Source organism: Saccostrea echinata, unplaced genomic scaffold (assembly GCF_033153115.1).
Source record: "Saccostrea echinata isolate AGI-Se365-2 ecotype Australia unplaced genomic scaffold, CSIRO_AGI_Sech_v1 ptg000029l, whole genome shotgun sequence".
Lineage (NCBI taxonomy): Eukaryota > Metazoa > Mollusca > Bivalvia > Ostreida > Ostreidae > Saccostrea > Saccostrea echinata.
Genome location: NW_026889778.1, coordinates 18,925,457 through 18,944,807, shown reverse-complemented (window position 1 = coordinate 18,944,807; position 19,351 = coordinate 18,925,457). Strand labels below are relative to the sequence as shown.

The window sequence follows — 19,351 nt, the reverse complement described above, 5'->3', positions numbered from 1 at the left end:
TCCGCGCATATGGTTTAAAATCTGGTGCACTAAAATGTAATACACAAGACAAATTAATTCTTGAGTCACTGCTTGAAATGAAGCTGTCAATTTGTGCATTAAACGAAATGAAATTCAATTCAACTACAAACAAATGCGAGTCGGTAAACCGAACTATGTCTCTAAGTTTACCGAAAAACAAAACCTACTCACGAAATGCAAAATCCCGTGCCTTGTCAGCCATATTAAGGACAAACAATGGTATAGATATGGCTATATGTAAAACACTGACTGCTGTTGGTGCTCCCCTTGGTAAAAGGTCCCAGTCACTCAGTGCACTGAAAAAAATAAAAGAAAAGTCAGAGTACTATAAACAACATAAAAACTCAATAAACCAAAGAAAAAGACGAGCCATGGCTCGCCATAGATATGCTAACCAATTTGTTAAAAACAAAAAGAATGGTCCTCTGAAGAGTGATTACATAAAGTATCAACTTGAACCAAAACTGCCAGCGTCTCCTCTGTGTACACATGTGAAAAGGGTTAAAAGATTAGTGAACATCGATCCCGATCAACAGGGTTGTAGTTACTGGTGATTAAAATGGAAATAAAGTTATATGTAGTGTTGTATGAAATAAAATGTGCACAGCATAAAAAAATGTGTAAAGGTGCAAGTAAAATAAAAAAAAAAAGAAAGGTGAGGAGATGGTGGAGGAAGTGGAGGCACCCCCCCCCCCCAATAAAAAAACAAAAAACAAAACAAAACAAAACAAAAAAAACTGATATTTAATTTTTTTAATTGCAAATTTGTTATTACATACATACCATTCAAATGCAGCTGAATCATGCAGTCAGGATAAGTAGAGTGATGTCTGCATAAACCTTCACCCAAGCAGTTAATGCGTTGCATGTTAGTAGCATGGGGTTCAAGTGTGAGGTGGGAAGGGTTAATACACAGGGAATTGTGACATAAATGAGAGCATTCTAAAGAGTGGGGAGGGATTTGTTTTAGTTTCAAGATTAAGGATAATTTAGCAGGTGCATAAGTGTGCCATTCACCATTTGGTAACTTAACTCTTATTTGCCCATGAGATTTACCGCCTGTCTCATGCCACAACCGACACTCTCCATTAATGGAAACAAAGCTATTTTCAAACAGTTTTCTAGAATATTTTCTAACAAAAGCATCCATGTTCATCTTACAATTAACAGGAAGTGAAATAAAATACAATCCGTATACGGTACATTACCGGGATTTCATTTTAAATACTAAAATTGAACAGAAATGAACTATTTCATACTTACCAATATGGGTACAGTCCACTAATTGTTTTCCCATAGGTGGCAATGTTAACATTTCTTCACATAGCTATGTCCCTAATTTTCGTTCAGCAGTGAGTGACCCCTCAAATCAAAGCACATCAAGTTGTCTTTCCTTGGTTAAAATCTCGAGGTGGCATGTCAGATTCGTTTTCCGGCAAAATGCGTCTGTCTGCGTTAACCTCTGAAAATGAAAGTGAAAGTAGGGGATTTCAAGACTTCTCACATGCGTTATAATACACAAAATAATTCTGCTGATCTTCTTGATAAATTACATTTGCCAAGGTATTTTGTTAGGAAACATACTCCTTATCAACAAGTTTGAGGCTCAGTTTAGTACACTATCACAATTTTTTTTATTCAAGTCTGCAAATTAAGGAACTTGTAATTTTTTCTGCACTACTTTCTTCTCCTACCGATTCTAAAAATAATTAGAGTTATGTACCCAATATGAACAAGCATTTTTAAGTTTTACAATATTTGGTCAAATACCACTTAACTCTAGACAATATGCAATCATTATGCCAAGTTTCATTAATTTTGGTTCATATTTCAAGTTTTTACAGACTTTTGAAAACTTGTTGTAAGGCAACTCATGTATGAATAAATTTGGTCATTTTCAACCTCTTCATTTTCTTCAAATATTGACTATGAAAGATGAACAATGAATATTTTTGGCATATTAATATCTTTCAATTAATTAATTCAAATGATTTAATGAACAATCATGTCTACGCAATAGCGTATATTTGAATTACGTAATATTTTCTGTGCGAATAAACCCCTTTTTTAAAACTCTTTTTATATTACCCAATGAATAACAAGCGAAATTCTATTTCAAATACCCCGAAATAAGTTCTACAAAAATCTAGAGGCTATAACCTTTTTAAAAAGGTATTACAAATGAAAATTGGTTTATTAATATGGAAAATATATGCAATTAAATATGATATTCCTAGTGAGCATCTTATGAAAAAAAATGTACGCCAAAATGACTATGATGTCATAGAAGTCTGAGGCAGCCATTTTTATGATGTCATCATAACAAGCAATTTCAAATTGATAGGTATAGGTGCACTTTGACATAGGTAAAATGAAAGGTGAAAGAAAAAAACACAGGTTTGCAATAGGAAATACCATCAGAAAAGGGAGAGTATCCAAGTCTGGAAAAGAAGCTAAGTCCTTTAATTCTGTTTGGTTACCTAGGTTAACAATTAATGAATTTGAAACTTTGACGAAAAAATCTTATGATGACCAGTCATATATCATAGCAGGGTCTGATGAAAGTCCAAACAATGTTAAAATATTACGCCCCCATCCTCGCAACCCTGATCCTTTTCCTCAAATTACAACCCCCGACAGTAGAGAAATGAGGATTGTGGACAGGGACATGACTGTTAATATGATAAACAACTTGCATTCTTCCCATTCTCAAACCCAGTGTGCCACCCCCAACTTTGAATTAATATCTGAAGTTAAACAGGGTCTAGGGTGGACTTGGACATTTAGCTGCAAAAATTGTGAATTTCAATCTAAAATGTATAAACTTTTTCATGAAGTCCCCTCTGAGGGACCAGGTCGAAAAGCAGCTGCAATTAATCGAGCAATACAAACTGCTTTGTATCAAACTCCTATAGGAAATGACCAGGTTCGAATGATCCTCGCTTGTACGGGTATCCCACCCCCATCCAGATCTTCAATGATCAAATCTTGCAATAAAGTAGGTGAAAAAATTGTTGCACTTGCAGAGTGTGATATGGATGAAAGAATTAACCAATTAAAAGAACGAAATAAATTAATTGGCCTACATGAATCTCACCCAATCAATATACAAATGGATGCCTCATATCAGTCCAAAAGCATAACAAGCCGACACAAAATGGGCCAAGGAGCCTCACAAGTAATCGGCTTGGCATGTGAAGATGTTACAGACAAACATCAAGTTATTGCTTACCACATGTCAAATAAACTGTGCTGGGTGGGAGCATGGCTTCAGGGTGAGGGTTTCCAAGTCCAGTGCCCAGGTGGTCATTTCTGTTGTACAGCAAATAAAAATCCTGTCGAGCCTCTTTCTGAAAGAGAGTTAGGTTATAAAATAGGGGAAAAACTATGTAAAAAAAATCTTCTTGTAAAATATGTAACAACTGATGGTGATGCAACAAGTGCTGTAGGTCTAGAAAAAGCAATTCAGGACTTTTTATCTCCCTTGTGGAGAACAAATCGACTTGCCGATAGAGTTCATCGGGGTCAAAGTCAGTTTAGACATGGTGTCAAGGCAAATTTTAGTGATGAAATGTTTCCTGTAAACACTAAAGTTCAAAAAGCAGAGCTACAAAAAGTTCTGGCAAATGACATTAAAGAAAGATGTAGTGGTATCATGAAAGCTCTCTTCAAAAAGTATAATGGTGACCTTAAAAAAATGTCAAACTCCTTACCGAGAATTGCTGTTAAGGTTTTGAAGTGTTACACAGGAAGTTGTGGTGATTCATGTAGGTGGAGCTTAACTCTCTGTGGGGGTGGCAAAACAACAAGCTGGTGGTACAAGTCTGTCGGACTCCGCGCATATGGTTTAAAATCTGGTGCACTAAAATGTAATACACAAGACAAATTAATTCTTGAGTCACTGCTTGAAATGAAGCTGTCAATTTGTGCATTAAACGAAATGAAATTCAATTCAACTACAAACAAATGCGAGTCGGTAAACCGAACTATGTCTCTAAGTTTACCGAAAAACAAAACCTACTCACGAAATGCAAAATCCCGTGCCTTGTCAGCCATATTAAGGACAAACAATGGTATAGATATGGCTATATGTAAAACACTGACTGCTGTTGGTGCTCCCCTTGGTAAAAGGTCCCAGTCACTCAGTGCACTGAAAAAAATAAAAGAAAAGTCAGAGTACTATAAACAACATAAAAACTCAATAAACCAAAGAAAAAGACGAGCCATGGCTCGCCATAGATATGCTAACCAATTTGTTAAAAACAAAAAGAATGGTCCTCTGAAGAGTGATTACATAAAGTATCAACTTGAACCAAAACTGCCAGCGTCTCCTCTGTGTACACATGTGAAAAGGGTTAAAAGATTAGTGAACATCGATCCCGATCAACAGGGTTGTAGTTACTGGTGATTAAAATGGAAATAAAGTTATATGTAGTGTTGTATGAAATAAAATGTGCACAGCATAAAAAAATGTGTAAAGGTGCAAGTAAAATAAAAAAAAAAAGAAAGGTGAGGAGATGGTGGAGGAAGTGGAGGCACCCCCCCCCCCCAATAAAAAAACAAAAAACAAAACAAAACAAAACAAAAAAAACTGATATTTAATTTTTTTAATTGCAAATTTGTTATTACATACATACCATTCAAATGCAGCTGAATCATGCAGTCAGGATAAGTAGAGTGATGTCTGCATAAACCTTCACCCAAGCAGTTAATGCGTTGCATGTTAGTAGCATGGGGTTCAAGTGTGAGGTGGGAAGGGTTAATACACAGGGAATTGTGACATAAATGAGAGCATTCTAAAGAGTGGGGAGGGATTTGTTTTAGTTTCAAGATTAAGGATAATTTAGCAGGTGCATAAGTGTGCCATTCACCATTTGGTAACTTAACTCTTATTTGCCCATGAGATTTACCGCCTGTCTCATGCCACAACCGACACTCTCCATTAATGGAAACAAAGCTATTTTCAAACAGTTTTCTAGAATATTTTCTAACAAAAGCATCCATGTTCATCTTACAATTAACAGGAAGTGAAATAAAATACAATCCGTATACGGTACATTACCGGGATTTCATTTTAAATACTAAAATTGAACAGAAATGAACTATTTCATACTTACCAATATGGGTACAGTCCACTAATTGTTTTCCCATAGGTGGCAATGTTAACATTTCTTCACATAGCTATGTCCCTAATTTTCGTTCAGCAGTGAGTGACCCCTCAAATCAAAGCACATCAAGTTGTCTTTCCTTGGTTAAAATCTCGAGGTGGCATGTCAGATTCGTTTTCCGGCAAAATGCGTCTGTCTGCGTTAACCTCTGAAAATGAAAGTGAAAGTAGGGGATTTCAAGACTTCTCACATGCGTTATAATACACAAAATAATTCTGCTGATCTTCTTGATAAATTACATTTGCCAAGGTATTTTGTTAGGAAACATACTCCTTATCAACAAGTTTGAGGCTCAGTTTAGTACACTATCACAATTTTTTTTATTCAAGTCTGCAAATTAAGGAACTTGTAATTTTTTCTGCACTACTTTCTTCTCCTACCGATTCTAAAAATAATTAGAGTTATGTACCCATATGAGTATTTTTTTTTTCTCCGACATGATCTGCGATGCAACTATGTACAACAGACACAATTCACGAAACATCTGGAAAACACTGTTTTGTCCAAATGGCATAGCAACATAACCAAAAAGCTTTAAAAAAAATGAATCACACTTGATCGACAGATACTTATTCTCACTCTTATTTTTCCTTCCGCAAACGAAGTTTTTTACTGACTTTTTTTTAGAAGAATAGCAATAACTAAAAAATGCGGTAAATTTCAAACCCGAATTTTGTTACCAGCTTAGATAACTACAAGAGTATGTCAAATATCTAAATTAAATTAAAATCCCAAATTTGAACTAAAATCTCCTAGAAGCAAAGGATGGACAGACACACAGACAGATAGTTACAGAGAATCATTACTGAAACCATATGTCAATTTTACGTGTCATGTCACTAGAAATTAAATTGTACATCTCTATGACATTGCTTATTTTTAAGGTTTAATCAATACTTCAACAAGATGTCCGTTAAAAAAACATAAAAGGACACTAATAACAAAACATATGTTATAGTAATAGTTTTAATATGTTTAAGTTGAAGTATAAACAATGCACTTCTATGTACTTTAAGGAGGATCTCTACACCTATGAAGTATAAATGATTTTTGTTTCATGCATTTGTTTATAATAATAGACTAAATATCCGATAAAATAAAGATCCAAAGTATTTAACTTTATTTTTTGAAAATATTTTAAATATTTAATTTATTTTGTAGAAACCCCTTAATTCTTTATTTTTAAAAGACTTATTCTTTAATTTTCTTTTCAAAGTTTAATGTCATAAAATCTTGAAATGAAAACCAGCAAAGTTATAAATGAAATCTACATAATTTTAATTTGAATCTGCAATAATGGATAAAAGAAAATTAAAACAGCATTTTCATGAGAAAAACCGGATGGATTTCCTCCAAAATTTGAAAATAAATACAATATCAAAGTGTTAAATTGATGAAAACAGGGAATTGAATATATATATATACAAATTAAAAAATTGAAGAAAATTTTAACCATTACAAAAATTTAGGTGTCAAAGATCCGTTTAGAGAGTGGGCTCAAATATCTTGGTACATTGTATGTTCGAATCACGGCATTGTATTGGTTTATATATATATATATATATATATATATATATATATATATATATATATATATATATATATATATATATATATATATATATATATATATATATATATATATATATCTAATTCTTCTAAAACTTGCACAGGTATTGAAAAAAAAGAATTAATAAATACATTCCAAACTAGGACATCGAAAGAAGTTAGTACTGTATTGTTTTAAATGAATTTAAGTCCCACACGTTTCTAGTCAAAGACATGTAAAGTGAATTCTAACTTGTATGCACAGGTATTATCTTGTGCTTTGGATTCATGACATGACACGTTAATGGCCAAAAGCGGGTTAAAGAAATTCGTATAACGAAATTCCTACTTTGTTTCAAATCTTTACGTTTTCCATTCAAAACAGCTGATAATCAATGTTGATCAAACGTTTAAGTTAAATATAATTCCACTTATTATGGAAGCGTTTTGGTGACTTTATGAAGAGTTTCAATTTCACCGCGTATAACCACACATGCGGGGTGTATACTTGTTGGGAACAGGGTATCTCCTCTAGGCGATGGGAAGGTTCATTTTGGACCCAAATGGAGTTTCGAACGGAAGTACGCCACGTTGTGACGTTGTAGAGACCCCCTTAAACATTATATTTCAGTGAGACCGGGTATCCCGGGGATTCCCAAGATTTCAAATACAAAGGAAGGCGATCAGATTATGGTCACGTGTTCATCCACGGGTGGTCGTCCACCTGCATCACTCTGGTGGATATTCCGGGGAACATACTTAAAATCAACGTACATTTCCTCTACGATCGACCCTTCTACTCAAACTTATGCTGTGAAAGCAATATTAAACATTACAGTCAAGAAAGAGGACAACGGAAAGAACATCATATGTATGGCAAATAACTCGGTTGTGCCTACTGGACTTCAGTCGTCACGGATGGTAACGGTGCTCTGTAAGCCAAGACACATGCTTTTCATGTCAAAAACTAATTATAATTATTATTATAAAGTCTCAGAAAGTTTTAATTATGAGAAATTTCTTCTTTTGTTTCTGGTTTGAATGTACTTTAGTTTTAGTCTTCCTTTTAATACAGATCTTCCTAAAATTAAGGTTTTTAAACTTCACGGCGGTCCAACAGTCAACGAAACAGCTCCTATGTCGGTGATTTGCGAAGTCGATAGCTCCAGTTTCACTAACATGTCGATCCGGAATCAGAACACCAGTGAGATACTCAGCATTGGTACATTTACGAACACGCTGAACTTCACAGAAAAATCAGCTAGATGTTTTCATACAGCTCTATATATATGTACAGCAGAAAACCGTATTGGGTTTGCTGCTTCTGATCCGATACAGATATATGTTAATTGTATGTTAATTACTAATTCTGAAATAACTAATTCTGATAAATGTACTGCTGTATTTGTTATAATATAAAATGTAAATCAAAATGTAATCTGATAAGAGAATGTAATCTTCAGGAAAGGAATAGAATTTTAGCGGAAAAACAAACATAAGAAAAACAGGGGAAAAGTACACATGATCTATATTGATAAAAAATTTAAATTCAAGATATTTACAATACGATATTTATTTCTCTATAAAATTAATATGATATTTATCCACTGAATTATCAGAAAACATACTGTTGAAACTAATTATTACATGAAACTTTTATCATTTGTTCTTAATTATGAAAGTTCAATTCAAGGTGGGCCAAGATCCTTGGATGGGTTATACTTTCTACGGATACCTGCTTCCTTTCATGATAAGTTAGAAATATCGGCGAATTTTCTGTCGTACCCTACACCATCCTTTCAGTGGGGCTTCAGACAAACAAGTACATCACCAGAGGTTACTTTGTCCGATGATTTTATAAGAACAAGCACCAGTATCAATATTTCTTCATTTTCTGTGCATCTGAAGAAGACAGCGCTAGAAGAAGATCAGTTTGGTTATTATACTGTGAGGGCAACCAATGATTATGGATCTTTTATGACATCTTTCCACATTATTCCTCAAGGTAAATTAACCTTAAAATAAATCAGATACCTGAATCTCTTCAAAAGCAAGAAGATTTGTTTTTTTTATCACAATGCTGGATATCTTCTCCATTTGTACAATTATATTGTTTTTTTTAATATCATATAAATTAATGAAAAGCAAATTGATATGTTAAGGCATGTTTGTAGTTTTGATGTAGCGAGATTCCTTTTACAGTATAAAGTTATTTGTCCACGCATATCCACCAACATTTAGCAAAACAAAACCAAATTAAAACTACAACATGCACAAGAGACACTGAACATGAAATAAATTTGGAAAAATAAATTAATAACAATACGTAGTGAACATGTACCTTCAATTTTATAATTTGCTCACCAAAGATTCATGATAATTCCCTCTATCAAGCTTTTTTTGAGTTTTTCACTGAATACTGTCAATTGTTCATATCTATGGTTTACATAAAATAAAGAAAAATCTACTTATGCATGTCTTCTTCTATGTGTGATAATAAGGATAGAGACACATAAGTGTACGAAATGCAACTTTGCATGCTTTTGCTTCGAAAAATCAATGGAATCGATATAGATACGCACGCTTTTTGCTTTAATTTTTATACTAAATACTAAGGAAAAATAATGACAAAAACACATATCAAATATCATTTCATTTATAAAATATTATGTCTAGGTTATTTTTCCGCATTTCACGTTCTAAATTTATAATGCTACGGGAAGTTATTTTGCAATTGAATATCTTACATATTGATTTTTTTAATGATAAGTAGACATTTAAAGTGTAATTTTTTATTGACAATATTGTAAATTCCCTGTTGATATCTACGCCTTTGTTGATACAATGTAGTGGCGATCGGGAATTTATTCTGCGTCCTCTATCAGTTTGTCTCAGTAACTAGATTGATTGCACTCATATAGAGACGTCAGCATATACCGGTGAACAGCTTCAAATTTAGATCTTTAATTTACTCGGCACTCAGGGCAATTGAGCAGTGAGGGTTCTTTATCGTGCTAACGCCTACCGTGACACGGGCCTCGATTTTGAGGTCGCATTCGAAAGACTCGCAACCTTCATTCCAACTGCCGAGCGCTTGGCAAAGGAACAGTTGCTTCTTATTTTTTTATCTACCTAGGTCATTCGCGGCCGTGATTCGAACATACGACCTTCCGATCACGGAGCGAGCGCTCTACAGACTGACCTACCGTGACGGTTCTCAATTACTGGAAAAACCGAGGATCTTATGTTTAGAATGTGAGAAGTTTATCAAAATTTTGTGGAAAGGATTGCTGATTATGCATTTTTTAACTATTTTCAAAACAAAGGATGAAACAATGCAATCCACTTTACTGATACATGAATTAGGTGACTGAAAGTCTACTAATAGATGACTGAACGACAGAGATTTGACATTTAATCACCTTTCTATTCCTGGCAGTGATGATTCAGTTGACTGAATTGCGAAGTTTCATTCTGAGAAAAAACATTTATCTGTCACCGGGCATAGTTAAAAATCCATGGTATGCTCACCTCCTTCACTTTTTCTTAAAACATATTTCAAACAATCCATTTATCCATCATATGTCAGGAGGGCACTTGTTATATAAAGAAAAGCTATTTGCTGTAGAACCATGCTGTATTTAATGTGTATGGGGATATATTAGAAATTGAATTTAGATAATGTCGATGTAAATGAATGGGCCCTCTAATTTTCCCAAATAAAGGGAAAATGCACAGTTATACCTGAATATGATATCATAAAAATAATAGTTTGTAAATAAGTAATCGAAAACAAAGTTTTGAGATGAAAGTACACTTTACTCATTAGTTAATAATACACATTTCAATATCTTACAGGGGATCCAGAGTCACAGCTGGGTGTATGCAAATCTTCTTCAACAGGTTGTATTTTTTAAGTACAAAATAAAGACTCATTGCAAAAACTATCACTCATTACACTAGGTGTTAATTACCAACAACATGGAATTGAATAATGTTGATATACATGTATATAAAAATGAACATATTTAAATTATGGCAAATTGATGATTCCAGAGTTATCCGCCCTTATTCCCGTATTAGCCTCTGTCTCCACTGTTATGTTCATCTTCTGTGCCGGACTTATAATTTTTATCATCCTTCGAAGGAGATTTATTAAAAAAGGCAAGCATTTTGGCAAAATGCCCTGATTCTGAAACCATGTTTTATCACACGTAACTAATCCATTTCATTTCATTTTTTGATATTTAGATATATCCTGTTTCCGAAGATCTGAGTAAGCATAAATTTATAATTTTTAATGTGATTTATTTTTTATTTTACTATGAACTCAATTTATTTATATATATTTATATTAATATTTACTTACTAGAAATGAAGATTACGTCATGCAAAACGTCACAAAGATGGATGATCATCAATATCAGGACATTGGTGCAGATCAAAAAAGTAAATTTATTCTTGATTGACATGAAATACTACAAATAAAGGCTGAATTGATCCAAATTGAGTGACAAGCTTCTCTGCCTTTCCCTTTATAAACACAAGCTACTGATATTTAGTTACTAAGACTTTTGTTTGACTGATAAATATTTCATTTTACATCTATGTTATCTAATTGATGTCAAAGTAACATTTCAATGTAAAAGATTGCAAACATACACCTCATTTTTTTTTTTTTTTTTACAGATGAATATCTCAGTTTATCATGAAGGTTGAATGGTTGGCCAATATAATGCTCACCGCATCCTGAACATGTAATGACATATATCAAATTAGAACTCTCGCAGGAACTCTTCTTTTTCCTGCTAGTTGTTCATTGTTTCAACCAATACTAAATGCCCTATCGTGATAGACATGATTATCTTGAATTCATATGAAGTGAGGTATGATTAGAATTCTACCTATCTTCAAATTTTTATGATGAATGATAAAGTGTGGAAGTGGTTGGAAAGGTGCGATTACCTGAAGAGTTTCATCTCTGCCTTTGGTCATAAACACTGCTAAGTCTATCTAAGAGATAAAAAAGTATTTATTTTTTTCCCTGATTGTTTGTATGTTGTTTTACGCCCCATTCGAAATTTTTCACTCACATAGAGACATCACCATATATCGGTTAAGGGCTTCAAATTTATAACTTTACTCGGCACTCAGGGCCATTGAGCAGTGAGGGTTCTTTATCGTGCCAATGCCGTGACACGGGGCTTAAGCTTTTAAGGTCTCATCCGAAAGACCCGCAACTTTCACTTCAAAGTACCGAGCGCTTGGCGAATGAACAATGACTGCCTATTTTTTATCGACTTAGGTCAGTCGCGGCCTTGATTCGAACACACGACTTTCCGATCACAGATCGAGCGCTCTGCCGGTTTTAAGAATACCATTTTTGTGGATCTACTCCTGCCATACCCCGCTCTATGCCCTGACATTGCTTCTATGGATTTTGCATTGTTTCCATATATGGATGTTAAACTGTGTAGACAAAACTTTTAGGATCTGATATCCAAAAGCTACGAAAGACGTATTTTTTTAAGTAACGTCTTAAAAGCTTGCTATATTAATATATTTTTTGAAAGGGAAAAAGGCAAACAAGTACGCATGCAGATCTAAAAGATATTTAGAATTAATAAGAGATTGACAGGTTAATTTGGAATCACATTGTCACGTCACCTAACATCCAAAAAGTAGTTGCTCCGTAAATCCTATGACCGCAAACAGCATTGTATTATTTCAAAATATTTGTTAATTGACCTGATTTTTTGTATACTTATCAGTAAAAAATAATAATTAAATATATGTCATTCTTCAAAGTACACAACAGTTTTCTTGTAGATCACCGTGTCCGCGAAGTTTTTTAACAACCCTAAAGATTCAGTGAAACTTGTCTTATCCGGGTGTTGTGTAATCCACAATCTTGCCATATACGATGTAAACTTTCAAGTCCCTTTTAATAAATTCAATTGTTTAAAATATTTTCTAATCCGGAATATCAATTGAATTTGGCCATTTTTGGCATTCTTTTACCAACTGAAAACATGGATGTTGAAAAAATGTAAACTTTATTTTTTTAGTTCACTTAAACACAAATTATTGTATTATGAGATAACAAGAAAATCTAAGTTACACAGGTAATTTAATATTTTTAACATTCTAAGAGAAAGGTCACGAAAAATGATACGGTTTCTAAAAATGTGAAAAATTGGATATCTAGCATTTTCTTGGAGAAATTGAAGGCTTAATTAGGTATTGTCTACGGAAAATTTCCAAATCAATTTAACAATATACATGTCCTCGATTGTTTGCAGGAATGATAAAATCGGCAACTGTTCGTTATGTTAGCCACTTTCATTAGCACTTTTTGAAAAATTTGCTAGACAAATGATTGGGCACTAAAACCGCATGGATTTCTTTCTTTTATGACCTAAGGTTCCAATATGCATTCAGTTCTATCAGTTCTTAAATGTTACGATATGAAAAATGAATTCTAATGTGAAATGATATTGTTTTCGCTTTCCTCTGCAATGAAAGAAGTGATTTATGAAGTATTGAAACACTGATATATTACAGCATACACATACTATGTTTGTGCAAATGGTTCATTGTTTTTCTTTAAACTGAAGCTTAAAGGTCATTCTCCAATCATCGATGTGTTTCACTGCTCTCACACAATGATTTTTTTAGTTCTCCCATTATCGCTGTATCTTTCCTGTACAGTGACTCCCTTTTGTTTTGGTTCACTAAAACATAAGTAGATACCGATTATGAATTTATGATGTCACATTGCGCTACTCAATAATACATGTGTTAAGAGTTTCGTGCAGTAATAATGTACATGCGCATAAAGTTTTAAAGAATTTAGTAAAGGTAAGGGAGAAGAATGCTCTTTAGTTACCAATTTTTCTCCTTCCTTAACTTTTTGCTCGGCAAGCTTCGTGTCTATTGACAAATAAAATGATTAAAAAACTCAAGTTGGAGAAAAACCGGTAACTAACTCGCATATGTTATTGAACCTTTACGTTGTATTTCCAAGGTTGTGCAATTCAACGTCATTTTGACGTTTCTGAAATTTTCACCAATAGTAAAATATTTTTCTTGCACTTATTCAACAGACACACTACAAATATAGACACGGAAGTATATAAAAGGATAATGGATAAGACTGTACACAAATCAAAGTCTTACATTTCTCTTATGTTTTTGTTTCTTCTTCAAGGCTCTAGGTTGCGTTGTGGCACGTATTTTCAAAAATTGCGTGTTATATGTCTTCTGTTTGAGGGCTCTCTCATTAAGTGTTTTAACTTCGCAATTAATATGTAAATTCTATGAAATTCCATTACTGACATCAATACTTTTATTTATGTAGAAATAAATAAAAGTAAAGTGAAAGTAGATGTATAAAATTAGTAATCGATTGATGTATTTTGATGTATAATGATGTTTTATACATGTATGGAAAGAGGAGTAAAAGTTAAGTATCTTTTACAAAAAAAATATATTGATTTGTTTTATCACGTGGAGATTTGTTGAAATGAAAGTAACACTGTTGGGGAACAATGGTCTTAAGTTTAAAGGTAGTGTATTGATTTTCTATAAAACGCGTTACGTTACCGACACTGTCATTATACATTGTATACCATCATTAAAGTATATATATTAATCTCATCCAAACCATCGATATCATTTTGATTTAGACCTTTCAGGAAATTCCGTAGTAGATTAAAAGCAACCATAGCTTTTCAAGAAATCCCGTAGTCGATTAAAAGCAATTAATTCAAACAAATTAAACATCAGCATATCAGTTAATGTCAAATGTTCATTAAAAACAAAGACAACAGATTTTATTATTAGTACGAGAAACACAGGCATTGTAATTGCCGTTCCACTAAACTTTTCTTAAAAGTATATATATCCTTATGCCCAGTTTATAATAATTAAGTACACATATGAAACAAATTGAATTCTCTGGTGAATGAAATATTTAACTTGAAGTGTTACCTTAAAATTTATAAACGAGATTCAAACCAAGGAACCGTTCACGGTAGCTCAGTCGGTAGAGCGTTCGCTTCGTGATCGGAAGGTCGTGATCTCGAATCTCGGCCGCAACTGAACTAAGTCGATAAAAATGGGTAGCAACTGTTCTTTCGCCATGCGCTCGGCACTTTGAAGTGAAAGTTGCGGATCTTTCGGATGAGACCTTAAAAACCGAGGTCCCATGTCACGAAAGGTGTTGGCACGATAAAGATCCCTCACTGCTCAATAACCCTGAGTGCGGAGTAAAGGTCAAAATTTGAAGCCCTTCACTGTTGTATGGTGACGTCTGTATCTGAGTGAAAAATTCTCTAATGGGACGTTAAACAACATATAATCAATCAATCAATCAAATCAACGAAAAGGAAGTGGAGCTCCGATGATTGCAATGGCGGCTCTTTAATTTACGATATTTTTAGGGGAGGGGATTAATAAATGATTTAACTGTAAGGATTAATCAAGTTGTGGGTTTGTTAGCTATTTTCATTTTCGCAGTAAGCCTGTACTTGATTTTTAGTTTTCTTTAAAATAAAAAGCTATGCTTCATCTTTCAAAAGTAGACTTTTTCTAGATCAGGCTTGACCTAATAAAAACTCTGAAAACGAAACTTATAAAATTGATAAACAATGGTGACCTACTTTAGTTATTTGTCAATTACATTTATTTAACCTATGAAGAACATTTAAAAATACAAAAGTTTATATTTAAAAAATATTTAAATTAAAAGAAAAAATTAATTGGACAATTTGTGTACTCTGCAGATGTTATTTTTCCGGAATATCAAAATTTTATAAGACCTTAGCCTACACAAGACCTTATAAGACCTATTATAAGACCCCAGTCTCTCCACTATAATTAAAAAAACAGAATTTTATACACCGTTTAAAAATCATTGGCATTTCTTGAAACATAATTTAAAATGTACAAGTGTGCATTTATTTTTAGATCATTGAATTGTTATTCAAAACTATTTTTAAGTCTGCAGTCAGTCAAATAATGCTGTCACCTACGGACAGGAAGGAGGAACGATAAAATTGATATGCCCTTTATCAAAACCAGGCGTAAGTGGACGAACGGATTGGAGTGGACCACCTGCACTGCAAACCTACTTTATAAATGAAATGAAAAACCCCATTCTGTCCAGAGGAGAACGTTTGACTGTGGTGAAGAATACACAGACTGGGGGATACGACCTCCAGATAACAGGACTCACCAGAGAGGAGGACGTGGGGCAGTACTCGTGTGATGTAGACAAAAAACAATACATGATTAATCTGAAATTATACTGTAAATATCTATGTTTCAGAACGTTGTTTTTGTTTTGTTTTTTTAAGTTGAAAATTGAAGATGTCTTTCCTGTTTAAGTGTTCTTGTTTAAATAGTGAAATATTGAATATGTCATTTCACTTTTATAAGTACTCAAAAGTTTACAGTATCTTTATTATAATAGTGCCTTCCTCCAGTATAAACATCGATGCCTATAGTTTAGATGGCATCTTAAGAGTCAATGGTACAGAAGGCTCCTCTTTAACTCTGACTTGTCAGTCATCAGGTGGTGACCCTCAGGCCAATGTGTCTTGGTATAGATGTTCTGCATTGTTAACTTCTAGCATTGGTGAGACAATGTACAGCTTTATTCCTACCAGAGACGATGACCTCCAGAACTACACATGTACTTCATTCAATCCAGCTTTATCACAGCCAATGAGGAGGAATGTTCAAATATTCCTTGGTCGTAAGTGCATGACCTTGAATACCATTTAAAAAAAAAACTGCATTAGTCATAAACAATTAAGATCAAGCATTCTTTCAGTTTTGATAAAAGTAATACATGTTCTGTTGGATGCAATCAAAAGGCAGATATTTGAGAATAGACTAACTGCATGTACCTCCAGATAGTTAAGTTGAACTATTAATTGATTCTTTGTTCAAATATGCAGAATCCAGGTCCAGTCAAAAAGGTTTTTCAAACTGTGAAAAGAATTATATACTATATCTCATCAATCAAAACATTCATATTCAACAAGGACTCAGAGAGACATCTTTACTGCATTAGCTAAGGCAGATATAAATATGCAATTTTATACTATAAATCAATTGCTAATAATTTCTCAAACTTTAACTTGAAAAACAAAATATGGAATACATGAGTAGTTTTTAAGTCGGACTTGTTCTGCAATGCAACTATGTACAACAAACATTCAAGAAACATCTGAAAAACATTGCTTTTGTCGAAATTTAGTAACGGAATAGCTAAATAGCGTAAAAAAAGTTTCAAATAAATATCAAATCACGCTTATTCGACTTATAATTATTCTCAATCTTATTTCTTAAAGTTGGATTTCCTTCCGCAAACAAAGTCTTTTTTTCTGACTTTTTTTAAAGAAGAATAGCAATAACCAAAAAATGGAGTAAATCTCAAGAAACTCGAGTTTTGTTACTAGCTTAAAAAACTACAAGAGTATACCAGATATCTAAAATTAAATTTAACATCTCAAAGATTAAACAAAATCTTCTGGAAGTGAATAGAGACAGACACATTACTGACAACTACAATGTATATGACAATTTGACGTGTCATGTCACTTGAAATTAAATTGTACCTCTACATAACAGTGCTTATTTTTAAGGTACTACATGTATTTTATCAATACCTCAAGAAGATGTCCATTTAAAAAATAAAATCAGCAAGTGAGCAGGAAATTAACCACAAAATTTAGGTAATAGGAAATAAAAGAGTACATCTACTTGATACTTGACTATGGAATAGTTTTAAGGTGAAGTATAAATAATGCATCTCTACGTATTTTAATTATTTTATTTCAGTGAGACCGGGTCTCCCGGAGATTCCAAAGATTCCAAATACAAAGGAGGGCGATCAGATAAGAGTCACGTGTTCATCCTCGGGGGGTCGTCCACCTTCATCACTCTGGTGGATATTCCGGGGGACATACTTGAAATCAACGTGCGTATCCTCTACGATCAATCCCTCTACTCAAACTTACACTGTGAATGCAATATTAAACATTACAGTCAACAAAGAGAACAACGGAAAGAACATCATATGTATGGCAAATAACTCAGTTGTGCCTACTGGACTTCAGTCGTCGCGGATGGTAACGGTGCTCTGTAAGCTATGACACATGATTTTCATGTCAAAAACTAATTATAATTATCATTATAAAGTCTTTCAGAAAGTTGTAATTAACAGAAAATTTTGCTTTTGTTTCTGAACTTAATGTATTTAAGTTTTATTCTTCCGTTTATAACAGATCTTCCTAAAATTAAGGTTTTTAAACTTCATGGCGGTCCAACAGTCAACGAAACAGCTCCTCTTTCGGTGATTTGTGAGGTCGATAGCTCTAGTTTCACAAACATGTCGATCCGGAATCAGAACACCAGTGAGATACTAAGCATTGGTACTTTTACGAACACGCTGAACTTCACAGAAAAATCAGCTAGATGTTTTCATACAGCTGCTTACATATGTACAGCAGAAAACGTTATTGGGTTTGCTGCATCTGATCCGATACACATGTATGTTACTTGTATGTTAATTACTAGTTCTGATAAATGTACAGCTGCATTTGTTATGATATAAAATGTAAATTATATGAATTAAAATATTATCTGAAAAAAAAATATAATCTTTAGGAAAAGAATGAAAGAGCAAGAGCCACTTGGGGCCTTTTTTGGCCATGAGAATTTCTGAAAAATCGAAACTGCTCAGTTTTGGTTGAAAATGCAGTATTTATAACTTGGACCCTTGGTGACCGTGTATCTATTGAACATGACGTATTTTTCTCTCTAGTCAATGCATTATGACGTCATAAATGCGTCATTTTCCCCATTCCTCTAAGTTCCCTTAGAAATGGCCAAAAGTTGAGGTATTTTTTCAATATTTCGTATAGAGCACAACCTCTGATCCAAAATATGCAAATAAATAATGAGAAATCTGTTTCTGAAGATCACAAAACATGTTTTAATTTTTGGATCGTGGGCTGTGCTCATATTTTAATTCTTTGCTGAAGGTAGTCAAATATGCATGTTTTCTGCAAATTCAAGAACATTGCATTTTCCCAAAGCCTGTTTTCCAATACCTGGATTCTAAAAAAAAAATTGTTAGAGGAAATGAAGTCTCTACTTTATTTTAAGATATGAATATCAGAAAACACTATGATAAAACTGTTGAATACATGGAAGTCTTATCGTTTGTTCTTAATCAAGAAAGTTCATTTCAAGGTGGGCCAAGATCCTTGGACGGTTTATACTTTCTACGGATACCTGCTTCCTTTCATGATAAGCTAGAAATATCGGCGAATTTTCTGTCGTACCCTACACCATCCTTTCAGTGGGGCTTCAGACAAACAAGTACATCACCAGAGGTTACGCTGTCCAGTGATTTTATAAGAACAAGCACCAGTATCAACATTTCTTTATTTTCTGTGCATTTGAAGAAGACAGTGCTGGAAGAAGATCAGTTTGGTTATTATACTGTGAGAGTAGCCAATGATTATGGATCTTTTATGACAACTTTCCACGTTATTCCTCAAGGTAAATTTACCTTACAATAAAATCAATACCCGAAT

General features: G+C 33.5%; 1 protein-coding gene across 1 annotated transcript in view; it reads left to right on the top strand.

The window, feature by feature from the left end:
• Window positions 1-17,902, top strand: part of LOC133195055 (synaptogenesis protein syg-2-like) — a 33,088-nt gene extending 15,186 nt beyond the window's left edge. The window contains exon 3 of the mRNA XM_061330938.1: window positions 17,589-17,902. Coding sequence (XP_061186922.1) covers window positions 17,589-17,902 — 314 coding nt within the window. The remainder of the gene's footprint in view (window positions 1-17,588) is intronic.
• Window positions 17,903-19,351: the final 1,449 nt, after the last annotated feature.